General features: G+C 36.7%; 1 protein-coding gene across 1 annotated transcript in view; it reads right to left on the bottom strand.

The window, feature by feature from the left end:
* Positions 1-917: 917 nt before the first annotated feature.
* Positions 918-19728, bottom strand: part of LOC129774058 (uncharacterized) — a 78874-nt gene continuing 60063 nt past the window's right edge. The window contains exons 11-15 of the mRNA XM_055777755.1: positions 2362-2617; positions 2178-2304; positions 1902-2123; positions 1423-1843; positions 918-1356 (exon numbers count right to left, since the gene is read on the bottom strand). Of these exons, the coding sequence (XP_055633730.1) occupies positions 1187-1356; positions 1423-1843; positions 1902-2123; positions 2178-2304; positions 2362-2617 (1196 nt within the window). The 3' untranslated portion in view covers positions 918-1186. The remainder of the gene's footprint in view (positions 1357-1422; positions 1844-1901; positions 2124-2177; positions 2305-2361; positions 2618-19728) is intronic.

The raw sequence follows: 19728 nt of genomic DNA, 5'->3' as shown, positions 1-19728 counted from the left end.
ATTATGAATACAAAACTTATACAAAATATTTCATTCACGAAGTTTTTCCAAACGTTCTACATAAGAGATGATGAAGATGAAGTGATAACTAATAATTCCCTCGATATTGTAATGAATCCCGAGGAAGTTGTTAATCGTTCAATTCGATTCCTAAATTGATTTGATTTACAATGTCTGCCGTCGTATGTTTTGGCGTTTAAACTTGACCACACATTCTTCTCCGACACATTAAACCACTGATATATTGATAGTAAACAACTAATCCTTTAATATACGCACCAGCCAGGAAAACAAAATGATTGTGTACCCTTTTTTAATAACCCAGAAGAAAGTTATGTTTTGATTTTTTACAATTTTGTTTTCTATTGAAAGAAACAAAAATTTATAGTAAAATGTTTGAGAATGAAAATGAACAATATTTTTTTGGCGTTTTATTATAGTTTAACGCATCGTGCTTTGTGTACGATCAGCATTTGACAAACCTGAAAATTTTCTCATCCCTCAGAAGGGCAAGAAAGAATTTTGCTCAGTCTCCCGAAAGATACAATGTACGCTTACTCACTTCCCGCTCGCCTTACTTACCCTTATGGTGTCACAGCGGCTGGACAGGCGGCTGAAACGTACATGTAATCGAGATTGCAAGCAGTTAACGTACATGTAACCAAAACCAGAGTATGGCTTAATTACTTGTCTTAAGTCATCCAAAACCCAGCGGGCTAAGCGGGCTTTTAGTTGCGTGCAGATACGGTGATGTGCGAAAAATTTACCATTTTGCAGCCGTCTTACGCCTCAGCACTTACTTTGTGCTCACGCAACCTGGCCAGCTGGGTAGAACGGTAATTAATTTAATGGCCTTTCATAGCAAATAACGAACGGGAAAAACAATATACACATTTTTATTTCTTTATTGTTATCGGTTAACATGGAAAGTTCAAATTAACTATCGTGTGTGTATGTGTTTGTCCAGGAAGTCGAAGTATCCAAGAAAACTAACGAATGAGCCATTCTAAATTATTTTTTTTTGCTTTAATGTGTGCTGAGCTAATGCTAATGGATGTAGTTTCTTCGTGAAGAGTTGCTCTTCCTCCAAAGAATCGTTACAAGTAAGTGATGTATTTGGTCGATTACTTTTGAGGTCGTAGAAAGCTTTGTGCATTATCTAGAAACAGAAAGCAAACAAACAAAATTATTCGTAAAGATTTCGAGGCTCCAAGTAGATTTTGTGCTCAAACGCTAAGTGCATAGACACTTTAAACTTGAACTTCATATCCTGATACTTAATGTCAGTGGACAGTTTGAAATTGCGCAGCATTTCCGATATTATTGTTTTCAGACTCATCATAGCATATCGACTACCTGTTGGGGGAAAACATATCGCTCGAATTCAATTCCAAATGAATAGTTAGAAAACTGTGTACTTACCGATACAACTTCTCGCTCCTCCGCTAAACGGTAAGTAGGCAAAGGGATGTCGCTTTTTGCACTCCTCGGGCAAGAAACGATCCGGATCGAACGCTTCGGCGTTGTCTCCCCAGAACTCTTTCCGCCGATGAAGTGCGTACACGTTCAGAATGAAGAAATTACCCTTCGGAATCACGAATTCATCCAGCTGCAAGTCGGACAGTGTCTTTCTTCCGAACACGGCGGCTACCGGGCAGAGTCGCTGTGCTTCCTTGACTACTCGTTCCAGGTAGACCAGTTGCTTCAGCACTTCGTGGCTATGTTCGATGTCCGGCGTGGGCATAACTTCCTTTATCTCGGCTACCGCTCGCTCCTGTACCTCTGGATGCATTGCTATCAGCAGAGCAATGTGGGCAGCTTGTGTAGCGGACGTTTCGTTTCCCTGTATATACGAAAAATAGGTCATGTGCATGATGTCCTATGCGGGAAATAAAACTTACAGCGGCGATCATCGTATAAATATGATCCGTAATTTCGGCATTCGAAAAAAGTCTTCCATCAGGTAGTGGAATTGACATCAACTGATCGATGAAGATTTGCGGCTTTTTATAGGACAAGCCGTCATCGTCTTCCTCGCAGTTGTTGTTAGGTTCTTTCATATTGTTATTCGAGTCCAATTGTTGTCTCAATTTGGCGAATTCTTCCTGTTTTTCTTGTATGATCTATTCGACATAACCATTTCAGTCAACTGAACTTTCCTATTACTAAATACTCACCTTATCTGTGAAAGCGTAGCAAATTTTCCGGGCATCCATCTCCCAGCGATAGAAACGGGTGAATCGATACACCCATTCCGGATACAGGTTGGCGTTGAACATACGCAGACCCACATTTCGGAGAATGCTGCAATACAAAAGCGTATCAGCGAGAGCGCATTTTCTACTCGTCGTTTTCACTTACATTTCCAGCCCTTCAATGAACTCGGCCGTACCTTCACGTTCCAGAACCTTGCCACCCAGAGAGGTACGACAAATCATTCCCAATGTGCAGGGGGATGTGTACTCCAGGATGTTGAGGGCCTTGCCCGGTTCCGCATGTTCCTTCATGCTTCGGATCATTTTCGCCACACAGTCGTTGAAAATTGGTATGAAGCTGTTCAGGATGCGAGTGTTGAAAGTTGGGTTCAGGACCTTGCGGTGTACCTTCCAGATGTCGTCTGTGGTTCAGAGAAAAAATGAATTTGTACATAGGATAAATGCGGGACGATCAACATCATATAAGTAAGGAAAAAAATAGATCTAATATTCTCGATTCATTTTAAAAATGACTTTTATACAATGACGAACGACCGTACGTGTGGATTGCTGCCTGACCAATAACGCATATTTTGCTAATTCGACAATAAGCCATTCAGCCAGAAATGAGCCTCATCGCTGAAAATGATTTTTCGATAAAAATTCAGATCATTTTCAAGTTGTTGCTCAGACTAATGCACGAACAGACGATGCTCCTGATGATCAAGCGACTTCAGTTCTTGCGTCAATTTGATCTTGTAAGGATGTAGACAAAGAGGTGCCCAACGTTAGCTTAGGGTGTCGTTAGCTTTCCCTATCGGTCTACTTTTGTAGCGTCCCTAATGAAATACCCGTTATTATAAAATTATTTTCAGACACTCTCGTCAACCATATTTTTCAATCACTTGCAAATACCATGTTCCTTTGTAACATGGAATACATGTTTGATACAGAAACTATAATAAAATGAAAACTCCTCAAATCGAACTATTCCTTTCTCGAGTTTTGCGCTTACCAACTCATTTGGCGATTCATTTTAATTTATATTATAAAAAGATGTAGGAGTGCGTTTTTTCACCTAAAAATTCATATTTATTTATGAACAAAGATCAATTTCGTTAGCGCAAAAATCAAATGGACTAAAAACGATTATTGCGATGTGATTGTAGATCATGTGGCAATTTATTTTCCGAATTTTCCTATTTTTTCAGAGTTTTGGGAGTTCCCTCTCCTTTCATACACTCTGTCCAACAATAAGGCCATCCTGATTCTATTTCGTTGCAACACAAACAGTTAGAATTTCAACAAGATACATTCATACATTGTATACTGCTTAGAATAAAGTATATTTAACGTCAATTCCGTTCAAAAGAGTTGTTTGTTTATTTATTGTGCCTAAATATGATAATTTCCAGACGGCGAATGACCTAATAGGTTAAAGCCGGCCGAAATAAATCAAACATAATAATAATAATAATAATGAAAAATTCCAAACGATAGGTTGAGTTACATGTCAATAATTGGTAACCTTGCCATTTAGACTAATAACCTTGAAAAATAGTGTTGGAATGCTATTTACCAAATTCTGCTGAACAGATTTCTCGATATTTTTTCCATGTTTCCGGAATTGCGACCTTGAGCTCTTTAATCGTGGTGTACCGTTTCCCCTCAGTATAGATTCTGCGTACAAGGATCCCTCTAAGATTTTCAACAGGATTCAACTCTGGAGAGCGAGACGGCCAGTCCAAAAAAATAGGTTTTTGGTCCCTCATCCATTGCTTGGTTTCCTTGCTGGTATGAATAGAAGCAATGTTTTGCTGGTATGTGATTTTTTTGTGACGATATCCGAGCAAAAACCGAGTAGGAGAGAGGATTACAGAAAATGTGTGTATTCCTTGAATGATGTGAAAGCTATTTTGAGCGCAGGGAAAAGCGGTTGCGCATAATCCCACCCCATGCACGAGCCTCCACTAAAATTCCTGGTTGAAAAATACTGTTCTTTCTTCCGTAAATCACACCAGTACCCGTTGAAACCATCAGGACCATCCAAATTAAACTTGTTTTCGTCAGTGAAAATAAACTATACCTTGAAGAACTCTTCGTTAAGGTTTATAGCAAGATGTATTCTTTTGGAAACATTTTACAACATACCATGTCCCACTGCCGGTTCATGTGAGCTTTGACAAAACTCAGACGTCTTCCGAGGTTAGATGGTGTAAGATGAGGAGTTTTAACCTTTTAAGTCCTCTTTATGTGAGGATTTTTTACCAAAATTTGATGAATAGTCATCCGAGCAGTTAAGTAGTTGAAATATTGCTTCATTTACACATGCGATTGTGAGCTATTCGAACCTGTTCTGGCTATTTTCCGCTTATCCCGGTCAGAGAGCTTCGATTTACGTGGAACTTCTTCTTCCGTATCCTTGAGTATTCGCCAAATAATAGAGCACTTTTTGATTGGATCGAATATGATTTATTGACAGCTGCCATGAATTATTTTATTTCTGGCAAAAGATCCAAGATTTTCTAAAGAGACTTTGTACGGCTCAGCCACCTGACCATGTGATGTAATAGTAATTCTCCGGATCTCTGATTCATAATCCTCTAGTAATGTTCTAAATCTGCGTCTCGGGACACTGCTTCTACAAGAAGCATTCAGAAACAACTGTCAGTGATTTTTTGACGTAGAACTACGTCTTTCAGGAAGGGTGCCAAATCAGAATACAGGTCACGTTTTTATGAAATAAAGTTAACATTAATAACTACTTTCACTGTGAACGAATTCTCATGATTTGCATACCAATCGAATCGGAAATTCTCTAAGATTTGTTTGATATGCTATACATTACAATTCGCTAATCTCTAAACGGTTTCAATTCAGAAAAACTGGAAGAACCTTTTTCCCATAAATTTATTCTGCGGATTGGTGTGCTAATCCTACCCATATTTCGAATGCTTATAACTCTAACATTTCTTAACCGATCGGAAAAATGTTTGCATCAATTGATAGGAAATACGCGTCTATCGCAATTAATAAAATATTATTTTCCATGAGATGAACAATTGAAAAACTGTAAAATTTCAAGCGTTATTTAAACGCCTTAACTGTCAAGTTTTGATTGGCCCGATTTACGGTTTCCCCAACACAGACTTCAAAATCGATGTACCTGAGGAAATACGTTCTGCGAATGAACTGAAAAGTTTAAAGCCTCTTTAATTCAACATCATCATCATCATCTGCGAATATACATGCAAGTCGGGGATATTTTTGTTTCCACCAAGCTGTGTTTCCCTAACACAGACTTCTAAATCAATGTGCCTGGAGGAATCCGCTTTGTAAAAAGATGTAAGTCGGGGGTATTTTTTGCCCACTGAATTGTGTTTCCCTAACACGAACTTCAAAATTAATGTACCTGCAAATATACATGCAAGTCGGGGGTATTTTTTGTTGTTAAGTAGAGATGTCTAAATTTTTCGTTTATTCGATTATCGATTAATCGTGGGGCCAAATAATCGATTCATTCGAAAAATTGTCTTTCAGAATTCGATTAATCGAGCGAATATTTATTTCTTGTAATCGAGATGAACAGACATTTATAATAAAAAAAAATTAAGCAGAATATGCAGAATAGTAGTTTTTGAATGGTAATTCAGTAGATTGATAAATTTACCATTTCGTGATTTTTTGCGAGCGATTGAAAAAAGAGCACATCATGCAAATGATGCAAAATATTTTAATTGCACCAACATACATTTTTTTGTGTTCAAAACTACCTGTTCTTCGAATGTTGTTGAAATAGCAGATTTATTTGAAAATTTCTACTTGGTCCCTATAACTACTAGTTCAAAGGAAGTATTTTTGTAGAATCATTGACCACTAGTATTTTCCTTGGCACTCTGAATTTGAATACTACCACTTTAGTACGGGAGATTAGATCACATCCTTCTATTCCGCTATTTACTCCTGCAGACGCTGAATTCTTCTCCCCAGTCTCCTCCACCATCAGGGAATTATTTTTATGCTTCAACCGTAAGTGGTTTAGCATAATCGATGAATTTCGACAATCAAATTTTAAATTTTGCACTGTATTTTAAAAAAAAAATTGTTTCCATTTTCATTAATCGCGATTACTGTGATAATTATTCGATGTATTCATATTTTGATTTTTCATTATTCGATACAAAATTACTCGGATAAAATTGCAGATATCCGATTATTTGAATTAATCGAACGATTAACCGACGTCTCTAGTGTTGAGTACTTTTGCACTCGCTTGTCGTTGTGCAGACCGGAATATATTTCCCTAAAACGTACTTTTAAAGTGAGAAGCCAGGGAAAATTGTCATTTCCGATACTAGAGGTGAATGAACTTTCGCAGTTTGAGAACCGTTTGATCGTTTGACAATTCTTCCGTTCACATATTTTGGTGTCCCGGGCATCATGTCAAACGTAAAAGGAGTTCATCAAATTTATTTGTAACGAAGCACATAATCTATTACAAAAATGTCCATGCATTCTAAAAAAACATTCGAAGTGGTAAACAAGTGGATTGCATAATATAATTGCGTAGTTCTACGTCGAAATTATGCGGTCGTGTCCTAGACACAACTCCTTACAATTTTTTTTAAAGAGGCAACACTGGTTACGGTTGAAATGACATCGGAAGCGTGTAGAGCTTGGTTTTTTGTTTCCATAACAACTGTTAGTATTTTACCTACACTCGTTTATGGCGGATTAGTAGGGTAACACGGGATGAGTGATTTCGACCACCCCTTTATCTCAAAATGTACGGCTCAACTTGGATTTTTTATAATGTCATCTCCTTTTATTGATGAACCGTATGTAACTAACGTAAAAAAACTTTGCTAAAATTCGACCGGTGGAAGGAAATGGTAGCATGAACACAGCAAGCACTTTGATTGTCAAAAAATGTGAATTTTCGGATCGTGGTTTTAAGGTTTTTCCCGCTGATTAAACAATCTTTTCGTATATTGTGCAGTAATGTTCTGTTCGTCTACAGAAGAGGAACAATTTGATGCCGCGAAACTGTAAGTTTGATAACAATAAATGAAATTAATTGCATTTTAATTTTTGCAGGTTGTGTGGGGTGACATGGACACGTTTCTGTGGGGTGAATTGGCCCTACAGATTTGAGGTTTTTCTTTGGTCTAATTGATTCCAGATGCCACTGAATTACAAAAAGAGGATGGGCAGACAACGTTGGAAGAAGAAGGAGCTTGAAAGAGCAACGCAGGCCATCAAGAACGGATTTTCTTTGACCAAGCATCGAAAGTGTTTGAAAATGCTCGAACTACAGTGAAATGATCCATGCAGAATTCGAGATAGTCTCAATCCAATTCTTCTGGTCTGGAAGCTGGCCAAGACACCTGGTATCGATCCCAGAACACAGTTACTAATTGTAACATTATCCCAAAATATTTTACATAAACATAAGTATGTGTTTTGATGAAACACACAGACGGTCCAAATCACCCCGCATCAAATTTTAATGTCCAAAAATCATCGGAGGCGGCTTGCAAGAAGCTCGGAGAAAACTTCTTCTATCAGACCTCCCAAAAATGGAAAACTCGCTGGGAACCGTGTATTTTATCGGAAGGGAACTACTTTGGAAGCCTGTAATTGAATTTTTTGAATAAATGCATTTTTCGATTTTTTTGCGATTTTACTGAAAGTTGTTTCTGAATGCTCCTCGTACGTAACGTTAAAGGTTATTTTAACGTAATTTAAACGTTAAACATCAGTGGCATCGATAGATTCGTCGAACTGTAAGGATAATCACTAATATTTTCTTTCAGGATCTCTTTCTAATTTTCACTCATAGCTTCTGTTCCACGCATAATTGTGTTTCTTTACAGCGACATTTCTTTCATTAACCTAATATTTCAGATTCATTGTTAATATTTTCAAACAACAATTCTTCTGCTGCAATAATTTTTTTTATGTTTCACCGTCTTCAGAAGGCTTTTTATATCTTGATAAAATGTAAGCCACTGATACAGTTGTGGCTGTTTTCGTCTCCGAACTCGATCTCGGAAAAATAAAAGGCTGTTGTATTGAATAATTAATTTTTATATATCGGCCTTCCACAACTCGATGACAGAAAAAAACAGGCTCTGCAAGATATCCATTTGGATCCAACGATACTTTCATTTATTTTTGTTACTACTTGAGTATGTGTTCAACTGAAAACAAAAATCTGAATATGTTTAAAACGGATATTAGCATACATCTCTACATATATGGCATTCCTGCATCGAAATCATATTACTGTAGTTATTGAATAATTCGTTCTGAGTAGGTTAATTACAAAAGATTATAAAAAAATCAAGAGCCCAATACATACATGTAGCATTGAATTTCATGTATTGTTGAATGAGTTGACCTCGCACGACCTGTGATGATTTGTTTTATTTTAGGATAATAATTTTAGGAATGACTGGGCATGACGAATATCAGTTACGTGACGCCAAGACGCCCGCGGTCTACGCTTTGGCCACCCCTGGTATAGATAATTGGTATCATACTCAATGTGAAGTTCTACCTTTGCTGTTTTGGTGAATTCGTTATTTTTGTTTTTTTGAATTTTGTAGTCCAGTTTTTTAATTGAGTTTCCAGCTCAGTTAGCGAACGAGTACTGTACCAAACTTCTAAATTTTCAGAGGATGCGCTTCTCCTGTGTATAGAGAAAGTAATTCCAAGTCCTTATCGATTAAGCGTCTAGTGGGCCTCCAACGTGATCGTGTGGTAAAATTACACCTGCGAGGTGGATTTAGGAAGAAAATTGTCAGATTGTCATAAATTGATTATATCTTCTTGAATCTAATATCAGCTATCTAATACAACTTTTCAACTATAATTATGCACATGCAGATTCCCAATACAGCAGCCTGTAATTCCATTTGTGACACAAAGTATACAGTACTTACTGTTAGAACCATCTATTGATAAACAACTGTCCCACACGTGAGAGTTTGAAATTTGCCTTGAAAGAATGGTTTTGGCTTCGACGAGATCATATCGAACCGTCGTACTACCACTGCTAGGAATTCAATTTCCCAACAACCCTTCAAAAGGAATTTAAAAAAACCTCATTCGGAAACTTGAATACTGCGTAAACACAGAATTCTTCCACCATCGGATTTCTACGAACGCAGCATTCAGTGCAACAGAACCATATCAGTAATGCTCTCCGCTCATTAAAAAAATCTCCCACCACGACAAAAACCATCCCACGAATTATCAACTGGTCACAATCTTACAGCAGAAAAATACCATTTGACGTCTCACCGTCCACCAGATAGGTATCGAACTCTTATTGATAAGTGTTGGAGTTAAAATGCGGAATGCAACATGTTTTTTTTTGTGTTTGTCGAAACCAGATCTTCAACTGGCTGATCTGATTTGAGCAATTCTGACATAACTGTCTCACGTCGTCGTGTTTCGTGTAAAGCATCTCTGTCACATTCAACAGAAAAGCTAATATATCTTGGCTACCCTACTCGCACACCTAGTTTGCAACATTGCAATCAATAAATTGTACGTGGGCAAAAAAGACCACCGAGTGCGGCAGATACGAATCGACACACGCCACTGTATAATGTTGAAGATCGTTTTATTGATATGGTCGGTACTTCCTACATATCGAAGATTAAGTTTATATCCTCACGTTAGGTTTCGCCGATGAATGCAAGAGATTATGCTAACACATAACAACCAATTATATGCATTCTCCGCAGTTACTGAAAAAAATTGCATCAAGAATGGTTTAGTGAGTATATGGGAGAAAGGTATAATAGGCCCCTAATCTGATTCGAGGATGCAATCGAGAGCTGAGCACGGGATTTGGACAGCTTTTTTGCGGTTAAGTTCTGTTTACAATTTACGATTTAGTTACCTTGCTTCTTAACAACTACGTACTCACGTTGATTAGTTTACCAAAAGTCAAATGTAAACATTCCGTACGTTAGTTACTGTATAACAAAGCGTATTTATTATTACGACCAAATAATTTTTTTTTTTAGCAATACGGGAATGGAATGGAAATGGAATTTCTTTTTATAATTTTCAGCAAGCATATTGTAATTGGAAAATTTGCATAGTAGAATGTTGTCAATAGCGGTCAGGATTGACCAGAAATTTCACATTTATTTTTTTTTTCGGGCTTCCAAAAAATCCAAATGGTCGTTGGCTCGTTGCACCTATCTCCCCTAGACAGCTGAATGATTTATGCGGGATAAGGATTTCTTAGATTCAATGCAAACCTGCGCGAATGGACTCACTTGCACAATTCTATTGTCATTGCTACCATAGCATATAAATCAAAATACCAATTTGCAAGAAAACCGAGGCAATAAATTGTCACACCGTCGAAACCTGTGGAAAAAAACATTCGTAACACAGGAGTGCCAAAGAAGCAGTAAATTGACTCAAGCGTTAAAAGGATTTTGCACTCAAGCAAAAATAAACAGCTGAAGAAAATGCATTCGTTTTGCTCTATTGCCTGCCAGACCAAACTGTCTGACGTAGTTTCACAATGCAATTATAGGCTTCAAAGGTGAAGTTCGGCAGAAATGTAACACATCCACCATTCTGTGTGTCCAAACAGAGGGGGCAGCATGAATTCGGAATCCGCATATCATTGCAAAGTTTATGTTGTACATTTGTTCTACTGTCTCGTTACCTGAATATTGATGTTTAATAATGCTATTTACTAACTATTCATTTTTCCTTATGAATTTAGAATCGTTTATAGTGTACATGTATTTGATTTGAACGAAAAAAAAAATACTATAACAAACCGATTTTCATTGAATCTTTATACCAGAAAAAAGAAAGGTTGAGTTGAGACAGTGATCGAGTCTATTTCGAAATAAAATTAATTTTGGGGTATAATCGACATTTTTGATGTTATTTTATTGTTACGATTATCTTTCAACTTAATTATTTCTCTAAATTTTATGGTGGACTTTGGTTCGAAGTTCGAACGGAGTGTGAGATTTGAATGACATGTCACATTTTTGAAATATGACCGAACGATACATTTGTTTTGGATCTACGCAATTTACGAAATACAATTTTGTTCCATCACTGTTTCGATCTGAAAGTTGTGGAAAATCATTCAGAAAATGTAATATACTTACAGGTTAAATAATCGAAGTGTTGATATTGTCCAATCATATTTTGGAGAAATAAAAATAAAATGTCTTTTTTCCACCAGAGTATACTGGATCTACTGAATGTGGTTTGATAACTTGTCGCTTAACACGCCCCGTCACCCGGGAATGGATATCTCTTTTCTCATTCAAATCGGATAGGATTTTCCAAATGAATTTAATTTAAGGGTACCTAAATATAAATATAGGAAAATAATGTTTGCCCCTTCATTCCAAACATGACTTTTTTTTCAGAAATTCATAACTTCTGAACTACTGGACCTATTCAGATGGTTTTTCATAGTTAATTGTTTTGGTTGCGCAGTAGTTCAATGAAAAGTATAACAGATAAACTAGTTTCATTCCGAACGATATAATTTTGTTTACCAATAGATTTATGTAAGTATCAAAATCATTTTATTTGCAAAGGACAGCCCTTTTTCAGGCCTTTAATAGAAATCCTAATAGATCCCAGCATTTTTGGGAATTGCGCATTTATCATCCAAAATTCAGCTCAGGATTATAATTCGTAGTTTATTGTAATAAGAATGATTAATCATAAAACGTTAGTTATACTCTGATTTGAACATAGGTATGAATAGTAAATCCATATCTATATATATAAAAATGAATTTTTATCTGTCTGTCTGTCTGTCTGATTTTTATGGACTCGGAAACTACTGAACCAATTGACATGAAAATTGGTATGTAAGGGTTTTTGAGGGCCGGGGAAGGTTTTCGTGATAGTTTGAGACTCCTCCCCCCTCTCTAAGGTGGGAGGGGGTCTGCCACACAAATGAAGAACAAATTTCTGCATAACTCCAGAACTTATAAAGCAAATGTAGCCAAATTTGGGATGTGGGGGTTTTTGAGTATGAGAAATGTTTCTATGATGATATGACACTCCTCCCTTCTCTGGAATGGAGAGGGGATTCCATAAAAATAATACACATATTCCAACCAAAGATGACAATTGAAAATTTTTGGAAAACTCTGAAGGAAAATGGGAAAATTCGGAAAATTCAAACCGCATGTGTTCTACAATTACATATTGACAAGCGTTGTTAGTACATTTAATGTTCGGGTAGTGAAATTGATCTTCGTTCGAAAGTGGAAATGGATTCTAATGTGATAGAACATAAAACGGACTCCTATGTCTTCTTCTATCTTTATAAATAAAAATGGATCGCCAAATGTGCTGATAAGAGCAAAACTCGAGAAATGAATTGTCCGATTTAGGGCTGTTTTTTTTGTAGCATATTTTCTGTACCAATCATTTATTCCTTGTAACGGAGAAACATGTTATTTGCAAGTGGATGAAAAATCTAGCACGAGAATTGTGTCTGAAAATAATCTGATATTATAATGTCCAGTTTTATATAATAATAATGATGGTCCCACCTCATTCCCCCACAAAGGTTTGAGCCGGACGAGTTATCTTTAAGATAATTACTTGTAAGAATTAACTTTTGTATTATCATCCCCAAGCCTTATTCGATCCAACACTTCAGGCCCTTCATATTCTAAGGATAACATTCCCACTGGAACTCGCAATCAGATCTGCCTCAACTCAGAGACTCGTTATAACCATCTATTTAACAAATGTGTTTACGAGTATTCCGGTAGGGCTATCCCCAGCTTCGCTCCACTTCCAATTTGTAATCTCTTGTAATGAGGTTCATCCTAAATTGGTCATGTCTGTTTACGCGCGCGATGCTCAAACTATTGTAGACTTCACTTTTTTTTAATCTAATATCAACAATCTTGCTATCTAGCAAACTGAAAACAATCTAAATACCATCATTATTATTGTCTTTAGACAAAAAGAAAGAACAGAAAACATTCAACATAAAAAGATAATATATCCGTCATAACTTCGTCAACATGCATACATTTATACTAACGTTAACTAACAAACATTTCACAAATCCGGATCATTCTTCAAAAATTCTTTACATATGTTTCGGAATATTCTGAGGCTTGTTGCTGTCTTTGGTTCATTTGGCAGTGAGTTGTAAAGCTTATAACCTTTGAAAAAAATAGAATTTTGGGTACAGGACATCCGGAAGTTCAGAGTTCTGAGGTCACTTGCTCGCCTTGTGTTATACTGGTGTATATCTCTTCCATGAGTTATTGTGTTTCGTAAATAAATCGGTGTCAAACCGTTGGTCATTTTGAATATTAACGTGAGCGTGCAGTATTTAATACGCTGGCCGACTGACATCCTCTGTAGGCATTCTAACATAAATATTCGTGGAGTTAGTCTATCGCATCTCAATATCAAGCGCATGGCTTTGTTCTGTAAAATTTGCATTTGTTGCAATTGCCTCTTGTTTGCTAGGAACAACACGGATACACAATAATCAAAATGTGGAGCAATCAATGCTTTGCAGATCGTCAGCTTACTCTCAAAGGTCAAAAATCAATTTATCCTACAAAGCACTCTATATTTTTGAGCTGCTTTCTTTTTGGTGTAGTTTATATGTTCTCCAAAGTGCAGCGTTTGGTCCAAAACAACGCCAAGATATTTGATTGATGATGCCCTCTCCACAGATTGTCCATCTATATTTATATCAAAACCGCTACTGTCTATAATACGTGACGATACTACCATGTATTTTGTTTTGTTTATAATCAGTTTCAGTCTTTTCCATTTTAGCCAGTCATCTAGATGTTGTAGTTCATGGTTCATATTTCTGTAAAAGTCTTGCAAGGTATCTGCTACAACGAATATCACCGTGTCGTCAGCGAACAAGTTCACGTCACTATAATTTAACACCTGTTTGATATCATTGATATACAGCAAGAAAAACAATGGCCCCAGAACACTTCATTGAGGTTTTGGTAGAAGTACTGAAATTCGTACTATCGTAATGTGCGTTCGGCCGAAAATATTGCTGCTGTTGCTGCCAGTGTGGAGGATGACCCGAATGTTTCGATTCCACGGCGTGCTCAGCAATTGGGCTTGTCAAACACATCATTGTGGCGAATTTTGCATTTGGACTTACACCTACATCCATATAAAGTCCAACTGGTACAAAAATTAGAGCGTGGTGACCATGGAATGCGTCGGGCATACGTCGATTGGGTGAACGAACAACAGCAGCAAAATGTGAATGTGAAATGTGAAATGTGCTCGGTGGCTATGTGAACACCCAAAATTTCCGTATGTGGGGCTCAGAAAATCCACACGTGATTGTTGAGAGGCCATTGCATCCGCCAAAAGTCACTGCTTGGTGCGCATTATGGTCTGGTGGAGTCATCGGGCCGTATTTCTTTGAAAATGAGGACGGCGAGACGGTAACTGTGAATGGTGAGCGCTATGGCCGCATGTTAACCGATTTTTTTTTTGCCACAAATTGAAGATATGGATACGGATGACATGTGGTTTCAGCAGGACGGCGCCACGTGCCGCACAACACGACCGAACATGGTCATATTGCGAACGAAATTTGAGGGACGCATAATTTCGCGTTTTGGTGATGCCAATTGGCCGTCCAGATCATGCGATTTGAACCCGCTAGACTTTTTTTGTGGGGTTATGCGAAAGACCGTTTCTATGCCAACTCTCCGCAAACTCTTGAACATTTGAAAGACAACATTCGTGAAGTTATGACCGAGATACAGCCCCATATGTGCCGAAAAGTCATCGAAAATTACCTGTTCCGGATCAAGGTGTGCGAGGAAGCCCTAGGTGGACATTTGAATGATGTTGTATTTCACACATAATGGCATAAACCAAACTTTAATTTGAAATAAAAGTTTCATCGAAATTCGAATTCTAAGTGTGTTTTATTTCAACTTACTTTCGGAATTTAAAGTTGGAAAACCCTGTACTTTACTTGTGAATAACACTATCGCTATCTTTCTTAGTTTTCTCAAAGCGTTCTCCTTGTATTCATCCGTTCCGTCCAGCGCCATTTACCTTCCACATTTAGGGTAACACGGGGTGATTGGGTCATATGGGGTGATTTGGACCACCCCTTTATCTCAAAAATTACGGTTCAACTTGGATTTTTTATAATGTCATTTCCTTCTATTGTTGAACCGTATGTACCTAAAGTAAAAAAACTTTGGTAAAACTTCACAAGTAGAGGGAATTGGTAGCATAAACACAGCAAACACTTTGATCGTCAAAAAATGAGATTTTTCCGATAGTGGTTTTAAGGTTTCTCCCGCTAATTAAACAAACTTTTCGTGTATTGTGCAGTAAAGTTCTGTTCGCCTACAGAAGAGAAACAATTTGATGTAGCTAAACTGTAATTTTGATAACAATTAATGAATTTAATTGCATTTTAATTTTTGCGTGTTGTGTGGGGTGACATGGACACGTTTCTGTGGGGTGAATTGGTCCTACAGGTTTGAAACTTTTCTTTGAGGATGGACAGACAACGTTGGAAGAAGGAGGAGCTTGAAAGAGCAACACAGGCCATCGAGAACGGATTTGCATTGACCAAGCATCAAAAGTGTTTGAAAATGCTCGACCAACAGTGAAAAGATTCATGCAGAATTCGAGATGGTGTCAATCCAACTTTTCTGGTCTATAATCTGGCCAAGACACCTGGTCTCGATCCCAAAACATTGTTACTGATTGTAACATTATCCCAAAATACTTTACATAAACATAAGTATGTTTTTTTCGATGAAACACACACTGGATCAAATCACCCCACAGACAGTCCAAATCACCCCGCATCAAATTTTAATGTCCAAAAATCATCTCTTTTATTTTAAGATATATTTCGTAGATTGAAGCTTCATATAATGATTAAACATTATTTATTGAGAGAAAACAAGTGTAGCTCAGTATACAATGTGACATTTTTTATTTAGACCGTATTGGTTTGGAATTATTAGGTAATTTGCTTAGGTGGTCCAAATTCCCCCCTTTTCCCCTATTTAGTTAACCTGCCCTTCATTCGTTCACAAACAGTTCGCCCATCTCTACCAAGGAGTCTATCACCCGAATTGTATGCAAAAATGTTGTTTGTTGCTCTTCCCTCACAGAATGAGCTGCGAGTAAAATCTAAAAACTATACCTTCTCCATTCGTTAAATAGTTTACTTGTTTTACTATCTTTAAAGTTTGTGTTTTAATAAAAAAAAGTTGATGGGTCTGCGCCTAGGGGCACGGACGGAATCTTGACATAGGACTGTGATTGTGTAGTAATTGCATTTGAACAGAGTTTTTTCATTGTTCAAAATCTGTATTTTTTCTTTTTTGATTCTGACAACTGATAAATGCCTATTATCGACAAATCGAGAATAATGCGTAATGCGCATCTAACCATATTGTGAGCTAACGCCGAATTGTAGGCGAAAAAAATTCTCGTTGCGTTGTGGGGGAAAACGAGTAGCTAGTAAAATCAAAGAAACATACCCATTTTAATTGTCAAATTGTTAACTTTTTCACTGTTCATGTCTTAAGCAAAAAAAATCCTGGATAAGTTTACTGTCTAATGGTATATCAACACAACATATGTCGCAATAACGATTTTGAGTAACATACATTTTTCGTAGAGTTGCCCTCCTATATAGAAATCAAAGACATAGTCCTGTCAAAAATGCTGAATAAATTTTCCATTTAGTGATATATAGTATAACACATATTGCAATAAAATTTTTTATATATAAATCAAAGACGTAGTCTTACGTCAATAAATTAGAAGTTCAGGTGTTCCTAGAAAAATTAATAGTATTAATGAAATAGAGAATTGATTTTATTTGAACCTAGCTGTACTCTGCCAAGCTATGCTGTCGAACATTGTGGTTGCATGCAGTGTTGCCACACGTATAGATTTATCTGGATAAGTACAGATTTTTCGTTATGTTTGGTTATTTTCTTTAGATTCTGTACCGTACAGATTACAGCTTTCGTCAAAAAGTACAAATTGGTACAGACAAAATCAACAAATAGCAAATAACAATCTACAACTTTGTTTCATCTTTCTGGCAAATGATGATGTTATATCGATCAAACAATGTCGATTTTGAGACAATCCGTTCGATTATACGCATTCAGTTGATTGCAACAAGCAATCTTGAAACACAATCAATTTGTTTGCGATATCGGCAAATTGTTTAGTTCTCACTCTAATGTCAATTTCATGAATTAACGATATTCAATGCTATTGAATTAAAATTATTGGACATTTATTTATGCAAGAAAAATATTAAAAAAAATGATTTTTGGAAGAAGAAGTACAGATGAAAAAGATTTTTATCCCTTCCAGTGAAGATGAATATGTGCCAACACATGTGTACGCTGGCTGAGAATTTTTTTACCATTCGATTTGCATTCCCTTGATCATTTTTCCAGTGTATGTTCAAAAGTTATCGTAGAGGAGAATAGCTATGCACCTGTTACTCGCAACATATCATCAGCCATTCTCTTCGAATGACGTGTGTAGACATCGACAGTAACAGTTTCGTTCAGTATCAACAGCTCATAGTACAGCACTTTTGCTGAACGCTCACGCAACAAAACTGCTACAAAAGTGAACCGATTTTTATTTTTAAAAAACAAAAATAAAGCTTATTTTAGGACATTGAGACAGAATGAGTAACCGAATATTATCGTCCCGAAGTAAGGAATGCAGTGTTACCATCGTTCAAGGTAGTGTTGTTTTTGTTACTACTATAGTTCATTCGCCTCTAGCCTTGAAAAGTTAAATCTCAATTGACTATTTTGTAATTGACCCTGGGATTGCACCCATTGAACCCATGATCGATTGCTTAGTGAGCGGAATTAGAATTGTTATTTTTTGTAGTTTCGCTGGTAAGCGTAACAATGTACCGTTTCAGCGGTGAGTAAAGTTAAGTTGAGCAAAGAATGATTGCAATGAAATCCTTGTTTTGTTGCATATGTTGTTATCAAAACTAACAAAAGCGCTACTTAAGCGATCATATGTGGAAATGAATGTTAAAAGTGTGCTCGTACATTTGAAGTGGTTTAAGAATTTTCAAGATAGCTGGCAATAAGGTGGAAATTTCACATTGAAAGCGGCCTGCTACATCGGGAAAGCAAATGGTTATATCGAGGTTTTTCTGTACTGTGGCAGATCTCAGAGTAAGTCTCTAGTGGATCATTCAAAGATCTTCCCGGGTTGGAAATTTGCTTGACATGCCTTGGGATCATTTTTTTCAGATTTTGCCTATTTCTTGACGTTCTTATGATAGTTAATGTATGTCTGCAACAGAACCAGTTCGTTTTATTTTGCATACTGGGTTTTCATGAACATTATTAAAATTTAATATTATCTCAAAGATAAATCTTTCTGCTCAAACCTTTGTAGTGGTATGAGGTGGGACCATCATCATCATCATCATCATCATTTTAAATAAGAAATCCGGTTTGTCAAAACATTCGGTTGATGATTGTAATATCTGAATATTGAACAGGATATTTCCATGCGAAAAGTGTGTACCAAAAAGAAAGGCCTAAAATTATCACGTTTTCCAGAGATTTCTGGCCAAAATACTATTGAACTATGTGCATTCTACATTATACCCTAAGGTGAAATCTGCATTGGAAAGAATTAGATTTGAGTCAGAAAAAAACTAAAAATGTCGGCCTAGTGACGGATGAGAGCTTGCAGCATTACTTCGAACAATGTGTTCATTTTTGTTAAAGAGAACATTTATTAGTAACTATTGTCAACCACAAAATTGTCGAAGGTAATCCCATCGGATTTACTATTTCCGATGATTTTCTCTGATAACAATAAAATACCATGATAGAATTACTTCATACTGGAAAAACTTATGGGACGATATAATTTTCAAACTCGTAACTTTGGAAACGGAAGTTTGATGGTTTGGGGAGAATATTCTCAAAAAGATCTAGTTCAGATACCTCATCATCAACCATAATGATACGAAGTACTTCAGAATCATCAACAATTTTTGCACCAAAACTACTGGGATGATTGAGTAATTGAACATCTGTTCATAAAATCCAGAGGCCATCCCATGGTTGAATGAATAGGGTTTTCATATTCTTGACTGATCAGCTTGTTCACCACATCAATACCTAATCGAAAACTTATGAGAAGTGAAGAGTAGATGTAGTAGATGTAGTTAACAAGCGTGAAACGAGATACAAACTTCAACATGACGAAACTTGGTCGAAACCTCCCCGAATAGGAATATTTGAACTGATTGAGAACTAAAGATGACCTACAAACTAGAAAATTATTCTGATTCATGCGAAATTGATGTTGATTTTTGCAAAAGAGCGATAGTTTCCCATCTGGTTCTATGATGATGAAACACGGCCGTTTTTATTTTCAGAAAGTTTAGACAAAACAATATAATTCAAATGGTCAATCTTAAAAACAAAGATTATTATGAAATCCTATA

This window comes from Toxorhynchites rutilus, chromosome 3, assembly GCF_029784135.1.
Source record: "Toxorhynchites rutilus septentrionalis strain SRP chromosome 3, ASM2978413v1, whole genome shotgun sequence".
Lineage (NCBI taxonomy): Eukaryota > Metazoa > Arthropoda > Insecta > Diptera > Culicidae > Toxorhynchites > Toxorhynchites rutilus.
The sequence above is the reverse complement of the archived record's forward strand: the minus strand, read 5'-3'. Positions and strand labels throughout refer to the sequence as shown.